General features: G+C 40.8%; 2 protein-coding genes across 9 annotated transcripts in view; one reads left to right on the forward strand and one right to left on the reverse strand.

The window, feature by feature from the left end:
* The window catches only part of Med12l (mediator complex subunit 12L), a 314,509-nt gene extending 301,401 nt beyond the window's left edge, over window positions 1-13,108 (forward strand). For all 7 annotated transcript variants that reach the window (XM_060378349.1, XM_060378355.1, XM_060378351.1 and 4 more), the window contains 2 exons: window positions 7,704-7,785; window positions 9,385-13,108. In XM_060378349.1, coding sequence (XP_060234332.1) covers window positions 7,704-7,785; window positions 9,385-9,437 — 135 coding nt within the window. In that variant the 3' untranslated portion in view covers window positions 9,438-13,108. The remainder of the gene's footprint in view (window positions 1-7,703; window positions 7,786-9,384) is intronic.
* Igsf10 (immunoglobulin superfamily member 10) overlaps window positions 12,638-15,895 on the reverse strand; it is a 30,291-nt gene continuing 27,033 nt past the window's right edge. For both annotated transcript variants that reach the window (XM_021653817.2, XM_021653805.2), the window contains one exon: window positions 12,638-15,045. In XM_021653817.2, coding sequence (XP_021509492.2) covers window positions 13,137-15,045 — 1,909 coding nt within the window. In that variant the 3' untranslated portion in view covers window positions 12,638-13,136. The remainder of the gene's footprint in view (window positions 15,046-15,895) is intronic.

Consider the following 15,895-nt stretch of genomic DNA (forward strand, 5'->3'; position numbering starts at 1 on the left):
ACAAATATCACTGGCTGTGAATGCTGAACTTTGGAATTGGTTAAACTTGCTTAAAGCCTGGACCCAAGCAGGACTCTGCTGTGGTATCATTCCAGTAGAGGGTCCCCAGTAGGAAGTCCCTCTTTGTCTTAGTGATGATGGGGTATTATTTTAAAATGTTACTCAGCCTGACTTACTGCTTAATTATGATACCAAGTACTTTTTGTTTTGAAGAGGTGCTGTACTTGACCTCAGTGCATCCCAGGATAATGCATCACAGTCCCTGTGGAGGCAGTGTCTGGTAGTTTTCCATCCTACACTCACTTACTGCTCCTTCTTAAGTAATAACTGATGTATGGAAATAGCTTTATCTAATCTCTTCTATTGCTTATTAGATTCTCCCCCACCAGCATTATCATTAGCTAGCTGTTTTCTTTCTATTTCTATGGTATAAGGAGAAAAATGTTTACTTTCAAGTGCTGCTGTTTTGTCTTTATTGCCTGGTATTCTGTTCAAAGGAAGAAATTTCCCTTTGTTGTTTGTCCTTAAGTCAGGTTTCAATACAAAGGAAGGTTCTTGTTTTTTTTTAAGATTTTATTTCAGTTTTAACTATCCGTATATCTGTGCATCTGAGTGTTGGTTTGTGCTTGTGAGTGTAGTGTCTCCAGAGATGAGAGGGGGCCCTGGGTCCCCTGGAAGTGGAGTTAAATGCAGTTGTCAACTGCCTGCAGTCACTTGGGTGCTGAGAACTGAACTCCTGTCACATGGAAGAGCAGTGTTTGCTCTTAACACTGAGCCGCCTCTCCAGCTCCAGAAAGCTCATCTTATATGCAAAACCTAGAATATGACCCTGTGATTTAAAAATTTGCCACTACTGAGAACAGTTTACAGTCTTCTCCCAACCTTACTGAGTATTTGTTATTCTACAGCAGTAGTTAGATGAAATTTGCCGATTTAAAAGTCAATCAAATCTTTCCTAAGGCTGAAGCTGTAGCTCAGTGGGAGGGGGCGCTTGCCTAGCATATGCAAAACTCCGGGTTTGAGCCCCAAAATATAAAACAATAAAAAGTTTTCTTTCCATTGAGCAGGTTATTAAGTCAGACAAACAAAACTCTAACAGTAGTCTCCGTGTCTTCTTTCTGTACCCAGCAAGGCATTCCGAAGGTGTTTTGACAGAAAACCAGAATTTCTACAGATAGGTCATGTTGAGTGTTCGGAACATTTGTGGCTAGCTGGGAAAATCCCAACTCCTTCCTTCCTACGGTAAAACCATGATCCTCATGTTGTAAGGCTCTTATTGCTAGCAGCATTGTGTGTGTGTGATACTAATGGAAGTAACTGTGGCGTAATTATACCTTTCTAGTGATTTATGATTCACATGAGTCCTTTACTGTTAAATGTAAAAAAAACAAACAATTTGAGAGTGGTGCCTTGTATGTAGTAATTGCTAATGAGGAAATGATTGTATAATGCTATTTTATTAAAAACACAGATTTTAAATTTAGAACTACAATTATTATAGAATATATGATAATTAGAGCATATTTTAAACTTTTTAAATCTTTGATTCAGATATTTAATTAAATGAAATTTACATGCTATGTTCCTCACAAATAATAAGATTCCTTTATTTAAATTACCTGTAGTTCTTCATATTTAATCTGTACTTTTTCTTATAAGGAAAGTTTAAACATCCAGTCACACAAATAGGTAACTGCCTTTCTAAAACATGTCATTGTTACTTTTTAAAAAAAAAAAAAAAAGGGTGGCGTTAGGAGCTGATGCAATGACTCATTTGGGGAAGTCCTTGGGATAAAAGTGTGAGAACCTGAGATTCCCAGCAACAACATACAGAGAGCCGTGTGTGCTTATAGCTCCAGTGCTAGGCAGGTGGAGACAGCAGGATGCTAGAGTTCACTGGCCCTTCAGCCTAGCCATTGGTGAGTGCTAGGGCCACTGAGAGAGCAGCCATAAGAAAACTCAAGGTGGAAAGTGATGGAGGATGACTGTCTTTTCCATCAGATTTATTTTCGGGGTTGATGAGAGATTTTCTTCTGTCTGTTACTAAATCTTATTTCATTTCATATGGAAGAATGATATGATGTCTTGGTTACTTTTCTTTTGCCATGAGGAGACACTATGACCTAGGCAAATTACAAAAGAAAGCACTGTATTGGAGGCTTGCCTACAGTTTCTGTGTGTGGGTCCATGACCATCATGATGTGTAGCATGGCAGCTGGTAGGCAGGCGTGGTGCTAGGGCAGTAGCTGAGAGCTCACATCTCATCTGCACACAAGAAGCAGAGACTGGACCTGGCATGGGCCTTTGAAATGGCAAAGCCCAACCCTAGTGATACATCTCCTCCACCAAGGCCACACCTCCTAGTTCTTCATAAATAGTACATGACCTGGGAATCAAGCACTCAAGTGTAGTAAGCCTATGGAGACCATTCTCATTCAAACCAGCATATTTGAGAAATATAAAGACTTGCTGAAGGTATAACATTTGCTCTGTTCATGGCTCATGCTGCATAATTCCTGATGGATGCCAGCACCAAATGCCTTCAATGTAGTAGTTATTTTATATAGGATGTGACTAAACTGTGTTTATAGGTCCAGGGGTTGGATGGAGGTGGAAATTCCCTTAAACCTCCCAGCTATAGTTTAAAGCAAGGGCACAGGTAGGCAGTCATTGATTTACTAGCCTTAAGGTGTATCTCATCTAAGAGAATGTGACATTTTTATACTCAGATCCAAATTTAATGCTGATTTCTAAGGCAGTGATGGTGTCTTTTAATGGTATATATTGTGCTTCTCCCACTTGCTTAACATACTACCATCCCAAGGAATGAGTGACTAATTCAGAGCATGGAAGATGATGTTTTATCTCATAAGTATGCTTATGAGAAAGTAATTTAAGAGGCATAAGCCTTTATTAATAGTAAATTTAATGAAAATCTGTATTTGGAGTTTTATTTTATTTTTCTATTTGGCAGAAAGCTTTAAATTCTCACTGAGAAACACAGTATTGATTCAATCAAGAGCAGTCTGTCATAAATTATCCAAGCAGGACTTATAGCACAGGGACCAATTAGAATGTGTATGTAAGTCTCAGGATTGGGTAGGAAGCTTAAAATGTTCAAATCCAAGTGTTCAGTTTCAGAATGAGAGGTTATGGGAGTGGTCAATACTGAGAGATGCTCACATCATCATAATTCTTTCTTAGGTATGCTTTAGTACATGTTATTTATTTATTTATTATTATTTATTTATCTATCTGTCTATCAACTTAGCCATCTCTTCGCTTTCCTCTTTGAGACAGGGTCCCGCTATGTTACTCTGGCTGTCCTAGAATTCAGTATTTAGCACAGGCTGGCCTCTAACGAATAGAGATATGCCTGCCTCTGCTTCCCCAGTACTGGGATCAAAGGTGTGTGCCTACACCTAGTTACGCCCATACTTTTAAATTATTATTAGGATGTAGTCATGTCTTTCAGTTCCTGAATCATTCCTCCCACTGTTAAAAATATTTTCTGCCTTCCACCTTCCCGATGGTGAGTGCTCTCTGTCACGAACAACTCCACATTTGGCTAAGGCCGAGGATCTGGCTTGCTTCTATGTATGTGGACCTATCTGCATTGCCCCCGTGGCACGCCTGGGTTGGCTACCCAGAGGCTATTTAAGCTGTGGGCTGGCTTTCCCCGGGGTCCGAGGATTGTTCAATGTTCCTGAATAAACTGCATTGAAAAAAAAAAATATTTTCATATGTATTCGACACATCCTTTTGGTTTTCTTGTAATAGAAAACAAATGTGAAAATATTTCTAATTGTGTATGTCAATACTGAAAGCACAATACCTCAGCCATTTTTAAAAGATTTATTTTATTTATTATTTATACAGTGTTCTGCCTGAATGTGTGCCTGTATGCCAGAAGAGAGCACTAGACCTCATTATAGATGGTTATAAGCCATCATGTAGTTGCTGGGAATTGAGCTCAGGACCTCTGGAAGAACAGCCAGTGCTCTTAACCTCTGAGCCATCTCTCCAGCTCCTACCTCAGCCATTTTAAGGGGAAAAAATTACATTTCCTTTTGGATTGTTTTCACTTAGGGTCACTATTCTTTAGACACCTTGGCTTCTATTCATAATACACATCTCTAGCAGATCTGACTTTAGTTTCAGGCCTGCTCTCCCACTCAGTTCCTATCTTTGGAGAAGAGAGTGGTGAGGTGGCTGAGGAGTGGTGAGCTCGGACTCCTCTGGGATACTGCTCCATGCCGCCTGAAGGGAGGAGTAAAGTAGCAGTCAGCAGCCTCCTGGTGACTGCCACTGCCGGTCTGCGGATGGTCACAGTGGAATTCAGTAAGCAGTTATTTGGTACATTCAGTAAAGGTCAGCAGGTCAGCACCCTGTCAGGTGTTAGGGAGCATACAATGGAAGTCCCGAGTATGCTCCTTGCCACCAGGCTACTGAGAGTCGTAGGAAATGGCTCAACAGCAGTGTCTAGGTGGAAAGTAGCATATGGTGGCTGGATCATTTCAGCTGAAGAGTTTCAGAGGTTGTGTTCATTTGCAAGGACTGTCATACAAAGTACATGAACTTAGGTGGCTTAAAAGTTGGAATTTTTTGTTGTTGTTGTTCTGAAAACTGAAAGTGAAAGGTCAGGAGTCAGCAGCGTTGACCCCTTCTGCTTGTGGATGGGAGGGCCTGTGCCATACTTCCGCTCTAGTTTCACTCTGCACTGCCCGTCTTTGGTACCCAAGCTCTGCTTCACCTTCACAAGGCATTCTGATTGCACTAATGTACCATTTTCCACTTTTTATGAGAATACCATTCATGTTGTCTTAGATCCCATTATAATAAGCTCATTTTGGTTTGGCTACCTCTAGAAAGGCTCTGTCTCCAAGTGAGGTCCTATAGCTTTTCTACTTTTAATGATACAATTGAAGCCCATACAGAGAACAAAAGATAGAGAAATTTGGAGAGCCCATTTTGGAAAGCCTGAATGTGAGTGGCCCTGAGAGACGGTGTTTGATCTACTGCCTTTTGACTGTCACTGTGTCAGTCTCTATCAGTCGGGACATGGTAGACAGTAACTATCAATACCTGTGGCTAAGTTAATCACTGTAATGAAGTGTTTTTAAGCTCAAGACTGCCTTAGGACAGTAATTGTCACCTCTTCAAGATGTCACAAGGAAACTTTTCTGTGAGATGAATGTGGAAGGTTAAGAAAAGCCCACAACCGTCAGGTCAGTTAAGTGAGTTAAGGTGACAATTTAGTGTCCAGGCTTGTGTCATTTGTCGTCTGCGAAGGAAGGACAGCTAATAATAGACCCTGCCTTTTCTGGGGAAATGTGTGTGTGTGTCTCATGCTTTGTCATAATTGTAGCTCTTGACTTACACTCTTTTTAAAGTTCATGTGTTATGATTAAATTGCTGTTGACTACATTTGACAGATTAACTTCTCTTTTCTTTAAAGTTGCTTCCAACATTTATTTTTTAAAAAAATAATATTCACACCGTGCAGCTACGTCAGTTATTTTCATCTTACGCTATGCAGTCTTAACTAGGTAACCTAAACTACACTGATATTTAGGGTAGGGTCCTAGTATATTGCATCTTGCCTTTCAAAAATATACATGACAGGAGCCTTAGTTAATTATTACTATAACTTTTGACCAGCAGTCACAGACAAAAAGGTTGTATTGGTCTTCCTCAAGGAATCCGTATGATCTGTTAAGAGAAATTGAGATAGTTTTAAGAAATCTCTTAGGATCCAGAAGCCAAATGACACAACTCTCATCTGAATCATGAAAATAGTAGTAGCAAAAGTGCATAGTTTTTTTTTTATTCATTGCTCAAATTTAAATACCTCTGAAAAATGTAAGAGTAAAAACAGCAAAAGCTAACCAGAACAGACATTCTGCACTTCCCATGTGTGCTATCTAAGTGGACGCTAGATTGCAGAAATGTGGTTTATGCAGGAAGAATACAGCCCTACATGAAATGATGAGGGTTACCTTTTCACACACAATGAACTCCAGAACATCTGCCTCAAACATTCTGGACAGACAGACTTAGAATAGTTGCCCCCACATCAGGAATAAGTGTGGCTCTAAGTACTTATAATGCCTACCACAGTGCATGGCGCAGAGAAGAACTGATAAATAGGATTCTGGATAAGCATAGAAACAGTTAAATTAAAAAAACAAAGCACTTGCCTTACTGAATTCTCTATACAAAGGAATGATTTCTATTCTGCTTTCTCAGAACTGTATGTGGAAAGGGTTGCTGTTGGAACTGGCTTATCAGCGTTGTGTGTCATTTGCATGTAAGAGTCACCTTGGCAGTGTCATCTCAATTAGACTTTCCAGTTAAATTTGAATTTCAGGCAGGCAGTTCGCCATTAGTGTGGTCCTAAATCTTCTGTTCGACTGTTTGCACAAAATGCAGTATTTGTGACGCGAAATATTAAGTAATCAGTGAAATAAAATGACTCATTGCCTATCTGAAATTCACATTTAGCTATGCATTCTGTATTTTTATTTCCTATACTACTTATGGTCGCGGGCTACTTTCAGTCATACCGAGGATCTCCAGAGAAGACGGAATCATGTTGCATTCACGTTGAGAGTGGTCTTTTTAAAAACTCATCACAGCGGGGAGGCCAATGAAGGAAAAGCAACTCAGATGTATTACAGGCACAGACCTCTCAGCCTAGTGGAGGGAGAAGAGGAGAGGTGGAGAGAGCGAGGAACCCCTGTGGAAGAGCCTGGGCCTTCCTGCCTTAGATATGGTTAGCCAGCCGAGAGCCACTGGGGAAGAAGCTGACAAAAAAATAAAGCAAAGTTTTTACTGTTCTCCTTCCTAGCCTGGTTCTGCTCCTACCCTTCCGTCTCTTGGGGTTCTCTCTAGGGTGCTGTGGCAGCCTGCTCATTGCCTTCCATGCAGGTAGACGGACAAACGCAGCACAGAATGAGGTAAACGGAAAACAGCCAGTTCTTTGTGTATGACTAAGGGAGGCTTGTATCAGAGCATCCCAGTTGTTTCTGGGCAGCATTCTGACACCCGCAGTTAAGAAGCGACACGGTATGACTGGTGACTCTAATAAAAAAGAACTTTTCTACTACCAGACACTGACCAGTCCCCTCCACCCTAGAACAGCAGCCAGGGTTTCTTGCGTGAGCTTGATGGAAAGAACTGGGCCATGAGTTACTCGTTTTGTACTTCCAGTGCTGGGAGAAAACCCCGTACATACATTCTGAGAGCTCTTGGTGTCCAGCTCAGCTCATGCTGCCATGGCTGTCAGGTGGAGGTCATGGCCCAGCTGTGGTCACACTAGCACATGTTTCACCTCACAGGCTTTGTTCTGCCCGTGGGCTCTGTTGGCATGGGTGGATCTCCACACCAGAGAGCTTTCATCTTGCCAATAAGAGGGACTCAGGCTATTAGAGCCCGCCTCCCGCTGGTGAAAAGTAAGATGACAGGGTAATGTGGACCTCTTCATGAAGACTCTAAAAATAAATGCCAAGCAAGTGCCTACCTGGACAGCACTACTTACCAGCTGTAAAATGAGGTGTGCCATAGACAAAAACAAGTTTATTCACACCAAGCATGACCCTTTTCTCTTAAAGCATGTGAAAGTGCATTAGACGGCCCATGGTGCAGCCTGTGCCTTGTGTCGCGTGGTGGCTGATTCATCCTTCCCCTTGTTGCAATTGCAGTTCCCCAGGCAAGGCTTGCAGCAGACCCAGCAACAGCAACAGACAGCCGCCCTGGTGCGACAGCTCCAGAAGCAGCTTTCTAGTAAGTACCTGTCTCACGTGGAGCCCTGGAAGTCAGCGGCCCCAAGCCCAGGACAGCGGTGACCCCTCAACAACCGCAGTTTCCTCGGAGCCATTTAAAAATGGTTTTGAAATAGAATTACATCGCTTTCCTTCCTTCCTTTCTTTGTCTAACTTCTCAGCTACCCTCTGTTAAACCTCTCCAGTACCCCACAGTCAAGTTGATAGCCTCTGTTTATTTGACTGCTTTGTTACACGCCTCCATCCATCCATATGCACGTACGTACATGCAAACATACATACGTGCATACATACATACATACATACATACATACATACATGCATACATCTTTTTCATGTTCGGTTTAGCCCAAGGTGTTTTGCTTTGCCTAGTTTTAACTAGTTTTTGGATTTACTTTTTCTTTGCCTGGAAAAGCCATCATTTTTCCTTAAATTTAATAGTGTCCTATTGCTTCTATGTGACATAGCCAAAGCATAGCTAACTCCCTTCCACCCTATCCTTGGTTTGTTTGTTTTGTTTTATGGTGCTAAGGGTAGAGCCCAGGGCTTCCTGTGTGCCAAGAACATGTTCCACCATTTGACCACAGTTCCATGTGCAGGTGTTGTTCTTATAGAGCCGGAAATGACCGAGGGGAAGTTCAGCCTTTGCCCTTAACTTAGGTCACCTCTGTGCTAGAGTTGCAGGACATTTTAGAAACTGGAATGAGCACCCTGTGCTGTGAAACAAAGTGGTCTGGAGTCAGGGATTCTAAGCCAGTGTGGCCATTATTGGTTGGGTCACGTTTTTCCAGCTGTGCAACGGAAGGAGACAGGGTTCCCCGGGCTTTCGGATTCGGTGTTTCCAAGTTGCAGAGTGAAGTCCATTTCTTGCAGGAGTGGCATGGCATCCATTTGTGGCTGAGGGTGGCATGCATTGCCTTTTTGCCTGCCTGCCTGCTCTGCATGTGGGTTTCTTGACAGAGAGAATGCCTCCTCCCCCACTCCTCGGTGTCTCTGCCAGTCATACTTACTATCTTGATTTTTGTTTATTTTATTTGGTCTTCAACATGCAATGTATACTAGTCTGTGTCTTCATGTAACACATCACCATGTTCAGTGAATACGTACATGAGAATTTTTTTTGAATCTCCAAACCTGAAACTGTATATGTTTTCTGTTCTTGTATCCTCTCTTAATTTTGGTTACATCAAGTAAAATCAATTTTTTTTCCTAAATAATCTGTGATTAGAACAATGACATATAATGATATTCTAGAGTTAAAATTAGTGTTTATAAATCAGTACTCGGGAGTTGTGTATGGCCCGCCAGTGTGACGAGCATGTCTGCTTGCTCTGCTGCCTGCCACAGGCTGGATGACAGCTCTTGAACACTTGTGAATCGGCTTCTGTGTTCCTGAGGCGCTGTGTTAGCAGATCTGAGACTCTCAGATAGAGCTGTTCTCTCTACATCTGGTCACACTGCGTGGCTACTGATCCCCAGGGTCTAGCCGGTTGAGCTGTCCTCCCATACATAAAGCTGTGACTGAGAGGAACACCAGAGAGAAAGCATTATCTGCAGCACAAGTACAGACCTGTAACGATGAACTCTGTTTTTCTATTAGGTAACCAGCCACAGCAAGGAGTGACCCCCTGTGCACATCCTTCACACTTCTGAATCCGGAAGAGAAGACACGAAGTTTATGTTTGCACTGAAAAACAAAATCAGATTTAGTAGTCCTCATAAGAAGTCTCCTTTGGTCTTTGATTTATTTATATTTTCCTATATTTTATGCTACATTTCATGCAGAGGTATTTAAATATATAGAGAAGTTGTGGTTTGGTTTTATCATATTTAAAGTAGGTTTTAAAAATGTGGATCATGTAGGCCTACTCCAGATAGTATGGTAGCAGACCTTTTGAAACTGGTGCTTTTTTATCTCATATTTACATAAAGAATGAATTATGGTAGGTTTAAATATTTATGTATCCATTAACGATTTTTTTTTAAACCTGCGGTGGACCAAACTACTGATTTGAAAGATGTGGCAGGTCTCCCAGGAGTGTGACGCATTCACTTCTTACTCACCTGTGATGGTGGGGTGGACACTTATTTGCATCACTTTAATTTGAAATGCGAATCATTTCATAAGCACTTTATAGACTTTGTTCACGTTTATGAAGGACTTTGCTTTGCTTCTGTTGTGGTCCAAAGGTGCTGAAACAGATTGTTGCTTAGTACTTCCGCTTCTTCAGGGCTTCTGCGAGAGCCACCCTGGCAGATGTGGGAGCCTCTTAGAGGTAGCTGCACTCAGATTTGTTTCCGGTGGCAAAATCTTCAACCAGATCCTCCGTGAAGGTACAACATAGAACTACTGGAGGCCGGAAGAACCACAGTGGAATCAGCCCATTTACTTACTGCCAGTTTTGGTAAAAATAACTGTCCAGTTCTGGTTCTTCTGAACCTCATGCCAACTTGAGAAAAAAAAAAAAAATCTCACAACTGGTCTTAGATTCCACAGTGCGCAGAATCTGGCCCCGCAGTCCAGAAGGCTCTGGTATTCGTCAAAGGTGTACTTGCTGTTAATTTTGTATGGTAAGTATTTGCAATTTTGAATTTAATTATTAATGTCGGTGTCATTCTTGGTTGTGTATTGCTTATACTGTATTTATAAACCGGTGCAAAAAGCACAAGTAAAGTAAATTATACATCAAATTTATTATAAAGAAATAGTAACTATTTTAACTTTGTTCAAGTATGTGGTAATTTGCTCCTATTAGAGTGAAAAATAAGTAAATTATTATCAGTTTGTGTAACTTAAGAGTATTCCATATAATATTTTTTTAGAATTAGATGCATAAAATTTTGAATGTGAAAATTGCAGGGCATTTTAAGACATATGTAGGGATCTCTCCATGTTCTTTGTTGGGTTCATTTTCTTTTGCCATATGATTTTACATGTGATGTAGTCGACCATACTGTGAATAGATTGTCTATGAAGAGCAAACCATGTAGAACTACTTTTTTAAAATGTAGCTTGTACAACTTTAGATAATTTCTTTTGCAGATCATTATATAAATAATTTATATCTTCCTAGGTGAGTTACTCATTGCAAAGTTTGACTCATTCAAATGACCTCAAATACATGTTTGCTTCCTTTGCCATGGCAACATCCATGTGAACTGCTTTGTACACTGTGAAATATATCCCTCCAGCCTGCTTGTTTTGTGTTTACTCTGGGCTGGAAAGACTTTGCCAAACATTAAAGACCATTCTTTCCACTGAGTTAACATTCTATCTGCTTTCATGCAATGCAGTACATTTCAGTGGTCCCATATGTCTGCTTTGCTTTCCTCTCCAGAGTCATTCTTCAAATCCTATTTTTCTTCAAAATAATATAGCATATGGCTGCATTGGCAAAACCACAGAAGTATGAATGTTGGGCCTAGTGAGCAAGTCAGATTGCCCTCTCTGGTCATTATTCAGTGATTATTGAGAGTTAAAATTCCAGTTTCAGTTGGAACCATCTTTCTTTGTAGCTCAGTGTTGCCAACAGCAGAATGAGCGTGGTAATTGCATAGCATTTGTATGCAGTTTACACTTTGTGGAAGTTAATTTACCAGTCATTTTGCACATGAAGGGTCTGGTTCTACCTTTGTTGCTGTTTGTTTTGTTTGTTCAAATGAGGAAGGTAAGTCATGCTGAAACCCTCTAGTTTTGAAATGCTGTGGGAGCTGAGTTAAAACCTAGAGCTCTTTTTCCCTTGTGTGTTATAAGGAAAGCAATTAGGATTTTAAATTTTATTTTTTATGTTTACTGACACTTAATTCTGCATTCTGAGAGGTGTTTTTACTTTCAAATCAAATGCATGTGGTTGGCGTTAAAATGGACATAAAGAAAAGTCCTACTGCAGAACCTTGTGGTTTTCTTAGTAGGTTGAAGATAAGAAATTATCTTAAGATGAACACCCCAGCTCCTATTAAATATCAGATCTTGAAATCTGATGGAATTGGGTATACTGACCACCATTTCTTGCTATAATAATTCCTTAACATATGTGTTATGTTTTAAGGTGATTCCTTATAGGGTTGTATTTCTTCATTTATGTACCCTTTCTCATCCAAAAGTGGAGGGAGATCACTCTACAGTGGGTATCATTTGACCTCTGGCAGCCATATGCTAACTGCAGTCAGCTCACGTCTGAGGCAGGGCCCAAAAGAAAGCATGATGGAGACACAATGAAATCAAGTCTGAAATGATTGTTTGGCACAAGCTAACAAAGCTCTTACAAAGCTCTTGGTTTTAGTGTTCTAAGCTAACTGAGTAAGACTTACGGTGGCTTGCTTTTTTTTTTTTTTTTTTTTTTTTACAAGGCTCCTGTAGCTCATAAATAGACGAATATTTGTACAGGAGCCAGAGAAATTATAGAAAATCCCAGATTTTAGAATAAAACAGGTAAAGCATATGATACCCTCATAAATATTTGGTTTGAATTAAACATGTAATGTAAGTACAGTGAATCATAAAAAACAACATTCACCTTTTAAATACAATGAAACTTTATTATACCTGAGGTCTAGACCCTTGGACTGATTCCTCCTTAGAAAATTTTTCTTATAAATGGCTCCAAACCATGGGGTGCCTGATCTAGCTTTTAAAGCTATAAAGAAGTTTCATTGAACCCATTAAGCATTTTCAGGATGACAAGGGTATAGACAAATGTGAAACCCTTTCTACACTTCCTGATGGGCGAGCATGAGCCTGCCCTGAACATGGAGAAAAGCTGTATTTGTTTTGTTTTAATGCAGGTGTGAAAACAACGAGAATTTCCAGTGTGAACAAATGGTAAACTAATAATCATAATCAAAACACTCAGTTCTTGTTTTCTGTAGATTTTATCAAAATGTTTATAAACCAGTGACAAAATATTTGTACATTAAGATTTACATAGTCTGCAAATTTAACCTTTCCCATTGTTTCCATTCGGAGTGCAATTTTTTTGTAGCATTGGTAGAAGATGGACACTAGGCAGCTGGCAACTGATAGTGAGCTTTGAAAGGTCTCTTTACTGAAAATCCAGGTGCATTAGCCATTTGTTATTTTGTGGTGGATTGTTTTCTGTTAATGTTTGTTATTTGTTGGCAAAATCAAAGTGCCTTAAGTTAAGAGTTTGCGTTGAAATCCATAGAAACTCGGTATCAGTTCATAATGCATTTATTTCCAAGTCTCTTTTGCATGTCCATTGTAAATTTAATACTGTAAATGTATTCAGATTCATTTACATGCCTATGGCTGCCTTTGATTAAACTTCTTCCAAAAAAGAAAAAATAAACTCTTCAGATGTTGACTTTGTTCACTTTTAGTTTTACTTCCTGTCAGAGTACTTGAATGTAAGTTGTTGCATAATCAGTGCCAAGTAGGTTCTGTGCTGTGCATTTATAGACTCCAGAATCTGAGGTTTGGAGGTTCTGAATGACCAGGGTGCCTTGTGGGTGAAGCACCTCACTTCCATGGGTTTTTCTTTCTGTTGCCTTGGAGGACAGGGACTGTCCTGGCCTCTCCCAGGTGATTCCTGGCTTGGGGACTCCCAGGGCCACACAGTGGAGCTGCATTGCTTCTCCTGTCCTTCTGAGCATGCGCCTGGGTGGGCGGTTTATAATTCGGGGAGGGTAGGCCACTACCATCACTGGAACAGTAATCACTGCCTGCCCAACACTGTTTTCAGCCTTACAGATATAATTTCCTCTGTCATAGACTGTTGTTTCTTTGATGACCAGTGTGCCATTTTCATGCAGTATGTATTTTCTATCAGCTTGGGGTCTGTCTATTATATGGCCACTTGGTGTAGTCCATTTGACATTTGGCTTCGGGATGCCATCAGACACACAGTGCAGTGATAGAGTTTCCCCACTGACACTTTTTACCATCCCCAATGCGTATGTCAGAATAACTGGCTTCTGCCCAATTTCTAGTAAGATGAGTTTCTCGATATAGCCAACATTATTTCTAGCTGCGCAGCGATACTTTCCTGACTTGTCCCGAGTCGCTTTATAAATGATGAGAGAACCATTGCTTGCTATCAGGTATGGGGAATTTTGTGGTCTATTAGAAAATCGTGTGCCATCAGGTAAAATCCAAATTATTTCAGGTGGTGGGTTCCCATCTGCAAAGCAGTTCAGTGCTGCGGACTTGCCAACTTGAGCAACTACTTTTTCATTGAATGGGTTTCTGAATGTTGGCCTTCTTGGCATTTCCAGGACTTCCAGCTGCACCACCAACATACTCTCCCCTCCTTCGTTCCGAGCCACACAGATGAAATCTGCTGAGTCAGAAAGCCTGATATTCCTAATTTCCAAGGTTCCATTTTTATGGACTGTGATTCTGCTTCCATAGTATGGAGCTGTGAGGAAAATATTGCCTGGCATAATCCACATGATTTGGGGAGGTGGAATCCCATCTGCTCTGCAGTCAAGGTATTTTTTGGAGTGCCGAACAGCTGAGGCTTTGATAAAAGTTTTGTTTGTGTACAGACCATTGATTATTGGAGGCTTAGAGACAATGTCCAGTTTGTACATTTTAGTGTCATCCCCGCTAGGATTCCGAGCCACACACACATACTCCCCAGAGTCAAGAGGCTTCAATTTATTAATGAATAAAGTTCCATTGGCATGAAATATGTACCTGTCTTTGGAGAATGAAATAACGTTGTTGGAAGGCAGCAACCAAAATACATTTGGCTTGGGTTCCCCAGTGACCTCACAGTCAAGAACAGCTGTGTCTCCAGCCTTGATCCTCATGTTGGTCTTGTAGCTTTGCTTTATTCGTGGAATGGTTGTTACAACTGTTAGGTGGACTTTCATTTCATCTTTCCCTAAGGTGTTCTGGGCGTAGCAAATATAATCTCCTTCCTCTGCAATCCCAACTTTGTTGAAATACAAGGTTCCATTGTGGAAAAGTGTGTACCTCTTGGTCCTGTGGCCATTGTCATCAGCTTGCACTGCATTGTTGATCACTGTTCCATCAGGCAAACTCCAGGAAACCTCAGGCACAGGGGAGCCAGAAGCCTTGCAGTCAACTTGGAAATCTTTTCCATAGAGCACTTGCTTCTTAAAATGCTGCTTGTGTTCAATTTTGGCAGGTGTCAATCTTAGGCGGACATGCATCAGGATCAGATCATCTCCCATTTTGTTTCTTGCCACACATAAGTAGTCACCACCATCTTTTTCTGTCACCAGTCCAATAGCTAAGGATCCATTTGGATAGACATGTATTCGACTGCCCATTCTAAGGGGAAAAAAAGACAAATGTGAGAGTACCAGTGCTTGCAGAGGGAAAAGTTATCTCTTTCAAAAGACTGAAAGTGGGGAAGGGGAGATGGCTTGGTTAGTAATCTGCCTGTCGCACAATCTTAAAAACTGAATTTAGAACTCCAGGGCCCACATTAAAGGTGGGCGTGGCAGTGCACATCTGTAACCCCAGCACACCTGTAACCCCAGCTCCATGGGGCATGGAGACAGGTGGTTCCTGGAGCTTGCTAGACAGCCAGTGTAGCTGAAGGGATGAGCTCTAGATTCAGTGAGGGACCCTCATAGAATGAGGTGGAAAGTGATTGAGGAAGACACTGACATTATTTACCTCTGGCCACCAGACGTGCACACACCAATGTAAACATGTACATACCTTACACAAACACGTGAAAACTGACACCAGTTCATACACGTTTACAGAATACCGTATTGTGCAGAAATGGCCTTATTTATATGATGTCACTCTTCTCCAGCTTTACTAAGAGATGACTGATGTAGTTGTACATGTAAGTTGTACATGAAACTTTGACACATAGATAAAATGAAAATCATTGTTACAATCAAGCTCATCTACCATCTCGTGTGTGTGTGTGTGTGTGTGTGTGTGTGTGTGTGTGTTACAATGCTTGGCATTAGCTTTTTGGATAATTTCTTAAACTGTCACAATGAAGATCTAAGTCACTCAGTGTTATCTAAGCCATTTGCTTAAAAAAGCTTTGTAGCAAAGACCATTTTACTGAAGACAGTGCTATTCCCCAGATGGACTCCAAGTGAATCTCTTTTCTATAACCTTTTAAAACAGCTCATTAGTAAGAAGGATGCTACAT

Source organism: Meriones unguiculatus, chromosome 2 (genome assembly GCF_030254825.1).
Source record: "Meriones unguiculatus strain TT.TT164.6M chromosome 2, Bangor_MerUng_6.1, whole genome shotgun sequence".
Taxonomy (NCBI): domain Eukaryota; kingdom Metazoa; phylum Chordata; class Mammalia; order Rodentia; family Muridae; genus Meriones; species Meriones unguiculatus.